This window comes from Anarrhichthys ocellatus, unplaced genomic scaffold (genome assembly GCF_004355925.1).
Source record: "Anarrhichthys ocellatus isolate YVR2014 unplaced genomic scaffold, GSC_Weel_1.0 scaffold120, whole genome shotgun sequence".
Lineage (NCBI taxonomy): Eukaryota > Metazoa > Chordata > Actinopteri > Perciformes > Anarhichadidae > Anarrhichthys > Anarrhichthys ocellatus.
The window spans coordinates 408,604-420,614 of NW_022280150.1; the positions used below are offsets into that span (position 1 = coordinate 408,604).

The 12,011-nt window shown below is 40.6% G+C and overlaps 2 protein-coding genes across 2 annotated transcripts in view; both read right to left on the reverse strand.

Annotated features, from left to right (window-relative positions):
- tm9sf4 (transmembrane 9 superfamily protein member 4) overlaps positions 1 to 3,818 on the reverse strand; it is a 27,938-nt gene extending 24,120 nt beyond the window's left edge. The window contains exons 1-5 of the mRNA XM_031876931.1: positions 3,492 to 3,818; positions 1,733 to 1,843; positions 1,082 to 1,181; positions 787 to 943; positions 369 to 513 (exon numbers count right to left, since the gene is read on the reverse strand). Coding sequence (XP_031732791.1) covers positions 369 to 513; positions 787 to 943; positions 1,082 to 1,181; positions 1,733 to 1,843; positions 3,492 to 3,509 — 531 coding nt within the window. The 5' untranslated portion in view covers positions 3,510 to 3,818. The remainder of the gene's footprint in view (positions 1 to 368; positions 514 to 786; positions 944 to 1,081; positions 1,182 to 1,732; positions 1,844 to 3,491) is intronic.
- An 81-nt stretch (positions 3,819 to 3,899) lies between these two features.
- Positions 3,900 to 12,011, reverse strand: part of hck (HCK proto-oncogene, Src family tyrosine kinase) — an 18,881-nt gene continuing 10,769 nt past the window's right edge. Inside the window, exons 7-13 of the mRNA XM_031876932.1 lie at positions 10,837 to 10,986; positions 9,278 to 9,430; positions 9,001 to 9,183; positions 8,022 to 8,098; positions 7,697 to 7,850; positions 7,264 to 7,395; positions 3,900 to 6,034 (exon numbers count right to left, since the gene is read on the reverse strand). Coding sequence (XP_031732792.1) covers positions 5,832 to 6,034; positions 7,264 to 7,395; positions 7,697 to 7,850; positions 8,022 to 8,098; positions 9,001 to 9,183; positions 9,278 to 9,430; positions 10,837 to 10,986 — 1,052 coding nt within the window. The 3' untranslated portion in view covers positions 3,900 to 5,831. The remainder of the gene's footprint in view (positions 6,035 to 7,263; positions 7,396 to 7,696; positions 7,851 to 8,021; positions 8,099 to 9,000; positions 9,184 to 9,277; positions 9,431 to 10,836; positions 10,987 to 12,011) is intronic.

A 12,011-nucleotide genomic window follows, 5' to 3' on the forward strand; every position in this document is an offset into this window, starting at 1 on the left:
TATACACACACACACACATATATATATGTGTGTGTATGTGTGTATACATATACACACACATATATATGTGTGTGTATGTGTGTATACATATACACACATATATGACCACCGTTATGCTCATCTGACAGAGACCATAAAATGCAGCTGTATGACAAAAGAATGGACAGCTGATGCAGCTGGGCCACACGTCCTATTTAATTGACGGCGCTTTAAAAAAAAAAATGACGTCTCTGAAGAAAGAAAGTCTCATTTTGTTTAATCCTCGACTCTTCTCTCCCTTCCTTGCATCTCCTGTGGGCGGGGCTAAGCCACAAGTAGAAGAGGTGAGGAAAGGAATCGAGGATATGGAGGTACTATATCACATCTACCTTGTTGCCGTCGACAAAGCCCAGCCTGTAGCCGTGTTCAAACTGGACATCTTTGGCCACGTCTTTCTTCTGCTCCTCCTCCACGGCTGCCTCTCTGTTGGGATAGAACTCTAACCTGGTGGCAACTGGCAGGTTATCTGCAATACTGAAAAGCACAGGAGAGGTGTTCCATTGGTTTTGGTTTGCATTTTGAACATAAAAAGATCATCTTAAATATGTGATTGAGAACAGAAGAGAAATGATCTTCCAACTACATTATGCTACAAAGTACAAGAAGAGGAACGGCTTCAATCATTATGTAGACGTATAGAGCCTTGATTCACTGAACAAAAACTATTAGTCAATTCAAATAAAGTAATATAGTAGGTGTAATATATATATTAATAGCTGGAAACAACAGTGAGGAAGGGATGCTCACAGGTGCACATAATACTCCTCCTGGACTCGCTCAGCCATCAGCTTGCTCTCTTCTAGGTTGAGCGTTTTCTTGTTGCATACCATCTCACATTTCCTATCCTTGTTCATCTCCACATTGTAGAGGGTGTTCACAATACGGTCCCCACGTAATACCTCACCTGTAATAATTAGAAAAGAAAAACATATATACATATACATACATACATACATACATATGAGAGACACAGTTTGTTTTTAAACAACAAAATGCAAGAGGACATTGCTTGTCCCACACATGTCAGCAGCTGTGCACTTACCCAGGTTCTCTCCCTTGTAGAATACAGAGTCTGGCTTACAGAAAGGCAGGGAGTAGTATTCATAAGGAAGCTGGGTGCGAGAGCTGGTCAGCTTCACTGCCTGAAAAACAAATGATCTCACTGACTGACAGGGTCACAGATGATACAGCGATATGCAAAACTACACTCGCAGCAGCTCGGTCTGAATGGCATTGCAAACTGTACTTTGGGTGGGGGCTTTCTAGCCGTCGTGTTTCGCAAAAAAATCTTATCTTATAACAAAGTAACTGGCAATTTCCAAATTACAGAATTGGCTGTTGGACACCTGGAATGGGAAATTGTGTTCATAAAATGGGAATATCTTTGTGAACATAAATCTGCATTTATTTATTTATTTTATTTTTTTTTAATCGCTGAGGCGTCTCTCCCTGCGGGAGGACTCTGCTCCCTGTGCTACTATGTTTAAATAGCTAACTGGAGCACAAAGTTCTTCATGAAATTAAACTCTGTAAAAAAAAAAAAAAGAAACAAAAAACAAGGCTCAACTTGAAGAATTTCCGGTTGACGGACAGGTCCCTCAGCCTCTTTCACACTTGATGTACGGCAATGGTGCTAAAAACTGAACAAACATTCCACAATGTGAAATGTTGACCGCATGAACTCCAGTGTTACCTTCAGATCTACCGTGTCCCCCTCGTGGAAATCCCGGGGAGCGACTCCGGGAACATAGAAGGGACAGACAACAGGTAAGAAGGACAACAGCAGCAAGGCCCACCACGTCTCCTGCAACACAGACACCAGCACACATTTCACCACACAGACACTTACAATACACAATATGTGTATTATGCAATTTGACGGTTACAGAACATTCTACATTAAGAAATGCGGCGATCGATCGGCTGCCGATCAAAGCAGTTTTCAGCTGATCGGCCAGTCACGTATCCTATTTTTTTGCCAGTCACATTAACACGCATGACAGTTTTACATCGCACACAGACACACTCACACTCAACATGTGTCGGTAAGCTCAGAATTTGTCACAGCAAGTCCAAAATAAGTCTGGGAGGAAGAAGCTTAAAACATTTTGAACAATGAACTGGATCAGACACTTATTATATTGTAATTCATTCCCATGCATGAGCACGAGAACTGATACGAGGGGAGACAAAGACTTATTTTCCAACAAGATGTCGATCCTACACACAAAGCCATAGAAATTAAAAATGCCCCGACAACAAGAATGTTGATGTGGAGTGGGCGAGTCCTCGCGTAAATGCAATCCAAATCGCTTTACCACACACAATGGCAGCAGGCCACCATGCAAAGGTACTGGCCCAACCAGAGGGAGCAACTTGGGGTTCAGTGTTCTGGTCAACCACACTTTGACATGTGGACTGGAGGAGCTGGGTATTGAACTTAGTGGAGGACCCCCTTCCACCCGCCTCAATTTGTGGCAGCACTCGTGCAACTTGACAGAGCCTAAGTTGTTGTGCTAAAATACAAATTGTGGGGAGAAAAACTGCAGTGTCCTGATGTGCAAAGCTACAGGTCCGCCTATCCAAATAGTCATGGCTGTAGTTGTTGCCAAGAGTTCCCTAAATCGAGAGCGAAGGGGGAAGTGGGGGGGGGGGCTACTTATTGATTTACCGTAATTATCTTGTCATTAAGATACATGTTTCGTTCTGACATTAGTTTGTTTATTTTCTACAGTTCAATGTCAAAAAGACAAGTAATGATTGTTTTCCAGTGTTGAATCGCATAAATGATGAAAGAGGAGCGCATGTATTTTATAGGCATTGTGAGTTATGATGCGGTAGAGAAGGAAGTTAGCAAGCGTGGCTTCTGACACAAACGCCATTTACGTTATCGGACAGTGCCAGCACAGTTAAATAACGTAGACAGTTTAGTTCACGTTTTCTTCGTCTTGTGTAGCTCATCTGCTGCAGTCATCTTGACATCTTTCAGCACCGTAAACTACAGCGACAACAAGCTCAAACTGACACTGTCTGGCAGAGTTGCTAACAGCTAACGTTGAGTCAAAGTTCGGCTCGCTGATTTCTCTAGGCTGTACGGCAAATGACAGTTTAACAACCAAATACGTGGCAATTTGTACTCTTGTCAGCAGAGTTTCATGCATCAGACAAATGACACAAATCGTTTTTTTGAGCCACGGCTCATTGACAGTCAAGCTAGGTAACGTTAAAGATAGCTAACGTTAGCTAACTCCAGCAAGCATTTAGCTAAATTGCCAACATCCAAACAGCATCGAACTCTAGTAAGTCCGTACTGAAATTAACGTTAAAATGTTGTTTATCGACCAAGGTAGACATTTACACTCCCACAACTGCAACGTTGCGTCTGAGCTCATTTGGGAAGACCGTATGAGCGAGGTGTAGTTTAAAGAAAAAGAGTTCGCTTTTCCACCTACCATAGCCGTGGCCGCCATTTTGAATACGTGTCACAAGTGACGTCGCGGAAGTGCTCTATGGTTTTTCGATGAATGCATTTGTTTTTTATTTGACACACCCTGGCCATATGTAGTTCAGATGAGTGATATCTGACTCAACGGAATGAAACCACTAACCTACTTATACAAATAAATAGTAATTCCTTTAACAAAGCGTTTACAGTATTTTGTCCATCTTCTTTAGAAATAGTGCAACACTACTATGCTTGTCTGTTAACTATCATAAATAGTATGCTTTCAAATCATTATGATTTGGCTCCACGTTCATTAATGCAATTAATGCATACAAACAAACGCATTAAGTGTGTAAAAAAATTAATAATATCAAACATTGATTGCTTTTATATAAATGCACATTTGGGTAGATAATTGTTTCTAAAACAATTTATTTGAAAATGTTTACAACAGTTGCATTGAACCAAGCATCTAACAAAATAAAATATGCAAAGAGTTTTATATTGATAAAGAAAAGAACAAACAGATCATTCTCTATATTTCCGTTCCATAAAAAAATTCTCTCACTTATTGTTTCTAACCAAATCATGAAATAACAACATCCTAAAATATATCATTTCAATTTGAAGGATCTTGGTCCACAAAATCCATTGCTATTTCCAACAATACAAGAATCACATTATCCGAACTGTGCAGAAAAAAATAGCAAAATAAAGATAGAAAAGGTAGGTTAGAAAAGATCATTGCATACACTAATATTCAATACCATTTGCAAAAATAAATTAATTATTTCACACAAAAAACAAGAAGGCCTAAAGATGTTTGCACTGCTTTTTTAAAGATTTAGTTCCCAAATACAGAACAAAAGTTTAGTGAGCCAAAAAGATGACCACGCATTATCAGTTAATATAGCTTCACTTTAAACCCTATTCCTAAATAATTGTATTTATTTGCGTACTATATACACAGAGCATATGGAACATATTATAAATGTTGAGACAGAAAAAGGCACGGCAAAGGGGTCATGCTAATTTCAAGCCACATTGTGCTGGAACATATCGATGGAATATACTGTAAATAGAAGATTTAAGCATATATCAGCCACACAGTATTCTGCACTTTGTAAAGTCCACTGCACCCCTGCTCTCCTTTCGCAATGTAGGACACTGTACGTTTGACGGGGGGTTGACAACAACAGCTTTGCTTGCTCTGTTGTTGACATCAACACACTTCACAGCGGTCGTACCTTCCTTTGATGGATGTACGATGTGCGCTGGAGCACAACAACGAAATCCAGTCTTTTTTCCTTGCGACTGCTTTCGTGTGGCCTTGTTTGTTTGCTATATGGCCGTGCGCTTGTGTGAAATAATATTTTGTGTGTGAGATGCCATAGCATGTATCGTACAGTGATGTTATGTAAAACAACTTTTGTTCGAATGTTAGGGACCATACAAACATTATAAGAGGGATCAGGGGGATGAGGGTAGAAGAGTGGTATGGCTTTTTATCTTTTTTACCGCACAGTGGAGGTTATAATGCATTATAATGTGATTGTATAAGCAACTCTCAGTGGTTATTGTGTGCTTTAAGTAAAGTAACAATTATTAATTATACAAAATACAATGCTTTCTGTGTTGTTCTTGCATAGATTTAATGATATTCTTCGTCATTCTTTATTTTTCTTTACTAAAAGCAAACTTTGTCCTCTTAGAGTAATTTAGAATCACATTATAATGCATATATGCATTATAACAGTGATAATAATGCATTATAGCAGTGATTGCACTATAAAAAGATTACGATGTTGACCAATATGGGAATAATCATACATTATGATCCTTGCAAAAAGAAATGTCAGTGAGTGACCAGCAATTATAGAGTATTATGACACCTGACCTCTAAGTCATTATATAATACTTTATAATGTTTTATGATTTGATTAATAAAGCATTATAAATAGTTATGAGTGCTTATAACTATAATCGTGCAGTGCTATAAACACAATACAATAACAAGTATGTTTATAATGCATTATTGGCATGGGCGTCGTAATCTTAATCTCTCTTGTGTGATTATATTACTATTACTTTTACTGTTCTCATCCAAAGTGAGGAGAATCCAATGGAAATATTAAAAATGTTAGGAGAAGTGATGCTTAGCTTCCTACAATATATAGTTAATGAAGTTTCAACCCAACCCAAGAGAGAGAGAGAGAATGGTAAAGAGAGAGTGTATGTGTGTGTGCGCGCACTCTGAATTGCACTGCTGCATGTAGAAACTGGACTCGCTGTTAAGTATGAAAAGAACAGCACTATAAGAGAAAAACATGTCTGTGGATGTTCAGCCTCATGGCTGCTGCTGATACTGGCTCTCTGTGGCTGTGTAGAAATCCTCTAGGACACTCTGCAGGTAATCAAAGGTGGGACGGTCCTCAGGTTTGTTCTTCCAGCACTCCAGCATGATTTCATAGAGTTCGGTGGGACAGCTGTCCTGGCGCTGCATTCGGTAGCCCTTCTCCAGGGCACGAATTACCTCCGGGTTGGTCATCCCTGAAAACAAGAGCATGGGATTGGGTTAAGAGAGGCTGGATGGGCTGCCATTCATGGCCATTCAATGGTTACATTACCTTTTGCAGTATAATAACATTGATGAATCGTGGTGTTGAGGTAAATATCCAGACAAAAATATTAGATGAATTGCCATGTAATTTGGTTAATGTTGTCCTAACTTTCGTGACCATCTGACTTTTTTACTAATGCCATCATCAGGTCAAAATTGTAATTGTCCGATGCGTTGGTTTATGGCCAAATACCTGCAAAACTAATGACATCCCCATCAGCCTCTGCTGTACCTTGTGTTTACAACTCATTAACAGACGTTATCATGCTAAAACGCGGCTAACATTTTAGCATTGATGTTATGAGCACATTAAAAAATAAATTCTGAGGCAAACACAAGTTTATGATACTTACATGTTTTGTTGAGCAAGATAATCTTCACAAATAAACACCTTTTTAATGATTTTTGAAGCATGAATGCAATCACCACAAGAAAGCTAACGTTAGGCTAACGTTAGGCTACTACACCACTGTCACATGACTGAACGTCACCACCACTAAGCTAAAGGAGGACTAGTGTTCGGTGTGATGACATTTTGTCTCATTTAGCCACTTGTTAGCAAGCACTTTTTTTAAGACACGTAAAAGCTTCAAAATTCAAAACCTTGTTACCGCTGCACCTGGAATCAAGGGCTAACCTTAGCGTTGAAAAACACACCAGAGCAGCGGTAAAGTGCGGCTGGCGGCGAGGTGTCATGCAATGTCGACGGAAAGCTGTGTGCGGCCAGAGAGTACCCATAGCCAATCAGGGTCCTGTGACTCCTGTGACATGTTGACCTATATTACAAAGAATGTATTCCCGCCTAAAACACATGAATGTACCTCCCAGCCGCAGAATACTGTAATTTTTACTGCAAGCGTCATTTTGATGCTGCCTGGAGCTTTTTCGTCCTAATACCTTAAGAAAAACTTGATTGATACAAAATGATAAACTGTCAAGGACTGAGGTGATGACCGGTTGACATTGATATAAGAAGGAGACTACAAATAGCGCTCCACACTCACAAGGTAAATCTGGTGGTACCTTTACCTAATTTTGGAAGGCCACTTTAAACCAAAGCCAAGACAATTAATGCTCTCAGTTTAGGTGCAGAAATAGAATAACGCCTTTGCTCTTCAGAAGCATTCTGTATCAGAGCTGACACCAGTGATCCACTTACCTGGGTATGGTGTACGCCCATAGCTGATAATCTCAGTCAGCAAGATGCCAAAGGACCAGACGTCAGATTTGATGGTGAAAGAGCCGTAGTTGATGGCCTCAGGAGCTGTCCATTTGATGGGGAATTTGGCTCCTGGGTTGTAGGGCAAAATGGAAAACCAGTCAAGTAATGTTGACATTGTTCGTTCCATGCTGGACACGTATATCTTCTCAAACTCTTCAGTGAGCCAGTTGGCAAGCTGATCTCATCTTCACCCTTTACTATTTTTGGCAATCCGACATCTCGCTGACACAAAGTAATTCCCCCAGAACTGACGAAACCGTTGACCGCTCTTGTTTCATCAGTTCTGGGGGAATTAGTTACCCAGTTTCCTAATCATTTATGCTGAAGACACCCAGCTACGCAACGTGTGACGGTGAGTATCGCGCCGTACCTTCCCTGGCCGTGTACTCGTTGTCTTCGATGATGCGAGCGAGGCCAAAGTCAGCGATTTTGCACACCAAAGCCTTGTTGACCAGGATGTTGGCAGCCCTCAGGTCTCTGTGGATGTAGTTCCTCTGCTCGATGTAGGCCATACCCTCTGCGGTCTAGAGACAAATAAGTCAGTGCAAAAGAATCAAAACATAGTTGCCAATAGCAACTATAGTGTTGCAGACACACAGATGATTTGTTGATATAAAACACAAAATAACCAGAGTTTGCTGGGTGAGTCTGGCAAACTGTCATGCATAGAATGGAGGAGTGACGCTATCTCTCACCTGGGCAGAGAAGTCGATGAGCTTGGGAAGCTGGACACGGTTGCCCTCATCACTCTTCAAGAAGTCTAATAAACTACCTATAGGCACACACACACACACACACACACACACACACACACACACACACACACAGATTAAGAAACGCATGCTACATGTAAAGTTCAATGTGCTACACCGGTGTTTCCTTAACCAGCTCTGGGGTACATGTACCTCTGTTTGGGAATCACTGATTTCTGATTTGCCTTTCAGTTTAATGGCGTTTAGGGTAATATGATGTAGATGTTTTATAGGCTGTCTATACACAAGGTTTTGGGGGAAAAATTATATTTGTTGGTATAAATGGACAAATTTGAAGCAACAGAAGAGCAACAATAACCCGACTTAAATCAAAAGAACACAACAACTGCACAGAGCGGGCTGTCTTTTGAGCTCTGGCTCCTCCTGTCCGGGTGTCGAAGTGTCTTCGAGTAAGACACTGAACCCTAAGTTGCTCCTCCGGCGCATTACTGCAAGCCGCTGCTTCTTAAAGCTTATCGTGGGTTAGATGCAAGGATCAAATCCATGTATGTACCTGTGTGTGTGTGTGTGTGTGATGACCAAAATAACAGTGAAGTACAAAGTGAGGATGGGCAAAAATGTAAATGTCCACTCTGAGGTTCTAAAAGTCAAAAGTGAAAGTCAAACGTCCTCACGAAGATAGCTGTACAAGAAAACACACACCCTTGTACTTCTTTGTGAGGACTCTCATTGACATAATGCATTCCCTAGGCCATGCACTAACCTTAACCATCACAACTACATGCCTCACCCCAACCCTAACCTTAATCTGAACCTGAAAACCAGGTCTAAACCCTCAAACAGGCTTTTGAATGTCCTCCTTGCCAAAAATGTCCTCACTCTGAATGTCTAAAACTCAAATTGGTCCTCACAAGGATAGCTGTACAAGTGTACACACACACACACACACACACACACACACCTTTCTCCATGTACTCAGTGATGATATAGATGGGCTCCTCCTTGGAGACCACAGCATTGAGTCGGACCAGCTTGTCGTGCTGCAGAGTCTTCATCAGGTTGGCCTCGCCCATGAAGGCTTCCACTGACATGGTGCCAGGCTTCATGGTCTTCACTGCTACTTTGGTGTGCTTGTTGTACGTGGCTTTAAGCAGAAACAAATCATAATTAGAAAATGAATTGCCGGCTTCACATCTAAATCAGTAACTGGATTGTAAAACGATCCGGATCCATCTCACCCATCCAGACTTCTCCGAACTGGCCGGCACCGAGCTTTTTATCCAATTTGAGTGATGATCTGGGGATTTCCCAGGCGTCTTTCTCCCACGGTTTCTCAGGTTTGGGGCTCAAGCACGGGCTGGTCAGGTTTTGGCAGAGACCATCTCCCTGCTCTGGAATAAACAGAAAAAACACTTTAAGAATCCTTTGATTAAATGTTTTTATACAATATAAATCAGCACAATATTGGTTTTTTTTCAGCAAAAATGAAAACACTCTTCTGCTGATGCCAGTACTTACTGAAGAGCAATTTAATTTATCACTTAATCGTTTTTTGCAGTTGCCAAGAAACAATACCTTGTGGCATAATAATTGATCTAAAACACACTTTTTGCAAATAACTACACACAGTTATCTACATCAGCCTCGTCATTCAAAACTGAAAGCCTGTGCGTGTTGTTTGCTTAACACTTCCTTTGATATACCTACACTCAATTACCAGTCACCTGCCCAAGAATGCTATGAATAGGATTCCAGGTTTGCTGTTTGTGCACAACAATGGAGGTCAATGTTGAAGAGAGAGATGACTGTAGTCACAGTGTACTGTATTTAGATAACAGTACAATACCGTAAATATGATCGTGTCAAGTTCAGTTAAGGAGAGATACTACAGGTGAACGGGGTTAAAGAATTAACTGTTACATATCACAGGGAAACTTCCCCAGTTGATCACTGAGGGAAGTTTTGAATCATTTTTTGCAGTACAAGTGCTCTGAAAAATGTATTCATAAATGTGCAAATGAGTCATTATCGATAACCTTTGGGGAATTTAGGAGAACGCAAATAGATAAAGTAGTAAAGTAAAAAAATATGTGTGCATCAGATGTTTTTCTTTTCACTTGTCTGAAAGAAGATGTTATTGGAGAAAAAGAAACCAAAATGTTAACATTGACCAGTGCATGAAAAGCTATGGTTTTGGCCAAAGTGTCTCGCCTTAGAACTTGTGTCTAACTGGATCTGTGTTCATATTCTGTATTTACAACATGCGACAAATGACAATGATAATAATGTTTTATAGTCAGCACGTCAGTGTGCACTTGGCATGAAGAAAGAGCTATTTATTTGGTTTTTGTGTGTGCAAAAATATACTTTTTAGAAGAGTTTACATAGTTTTGAAAGAAGTGTTTGCTTTTGCAAAGGATTCCTTCCTTGATTCCCGAACAACAGATCGGCCACATGAGTTTGTGGTTTTTAATAATGGTACAACTAGTTCCAGATATTGTGTCTTGGCAACTGCAAAAAAAACAACAGTTTCTCATAGGTTAAGGTATTAAAGTTGGCCAGTAGGGTGTGCTCTGCTTCACACTTAGTGGAGGGACACAGACTGAACTGAAGTTACTATTTTCTGAGAGCATTAAATAAGAAATATTTTGAGAAAATGAACCCCTTACTGATTACTGGGAAGCCCTTATTTGCACCTTACATCATGATTTTAATGACAAAGCAATTACTCAACTAGACTGCTCAAACACACGGCTGTGAGGAGGTTAAAGTCATTCAGTGACAGTAGTGAACTCACTCTTGTAATGGCTGACCAGCTCCAGCAGGGTGCTGAAGGTGTTGCGTGGAGAGATGTAGAATCCTCCATTGTCCAGCGTACGGATCTTGTAATGTTTGACAGTGTCACCAGACTGGGGGTCACGGTCCCTCACAGACAAGGAGTAGCTGCCTAAAACAGAAAGGAGACAGTAGTTACCATGTGACCAGTTGGGGGTTTAAAAAAAAAAAATGCTGATACCAATATTTTTTCAGTTGTACAAGCTTGTATTTTTAGATGTTTCAGCAATTTGGAAATCTTTTTTTTGTATGTTTAGTATATCTCAAAGATCTTCATTCTTGTGACAGCTTCTGGGACTTCCTGCCAAGTAACACTTAAAGGGCCTCCAATAATTCTGTATTGCACTTCCATAAACGTGGGGCATTGAAAAAAGAAAGATAAAAAAAGGAGAATCAAAATCAACGCCACAGAACCCAAGATATCCTGACTTTTACTCACTATTATGAGTTAAGCTCCAAAATCACTGGATCCTTCATTTCCCACCATTCATCTCAATAGCATCTTCAATTGCTCTTAAATGCCAACTTCTTTCAAAAGTCACACCCCCAGTTTGTAATGCGGGATGTCTACTAAATGGTCCTCGATAGCCGTGTTTTCCACTGAGGATAGCACTCTGCAGTGTGGACGATTCTCAGCTGATCGCCGTAGCAACTCCGGATAAAACTGCCGTGACATCATCTTCAACGGGACACTCGCTGAATCCCGAATAGAAGAACGTCTGCCCTCAGTTTTATGGTGTGTAAGGCGTAGTTTTGTGGGTTGACATTTTAAAAGAAATCTGGGTGACATGAATAAAAAATGGCGGTGGCTACGGTAGCATGGCTTTTTAAAAATGGTGGCTTTGTGCAGGATGTCCCGAGTCGCACTAATGACAATTGTCTGAAAAATCTGTGATCTGCGATGTTTCAAGTTTACCTTCTGGTATTGTCTCAGCTCACTCGAAAAACCTCTCATGAGGTGCTACTGAGATAAAGTACAAGGTGTTGTCCACAGCTTTGCTAATGGAAAATGAGAGTCTTTGCAGATACAGATACCACCACACACTTCTAGTGGGGCAAAAGTGACAATTTCAAGGGATTATTTATGTATGTATGTACTATTTTCTTTTTTTGGGGGGGGGGGGGGGGGGGGGGGGG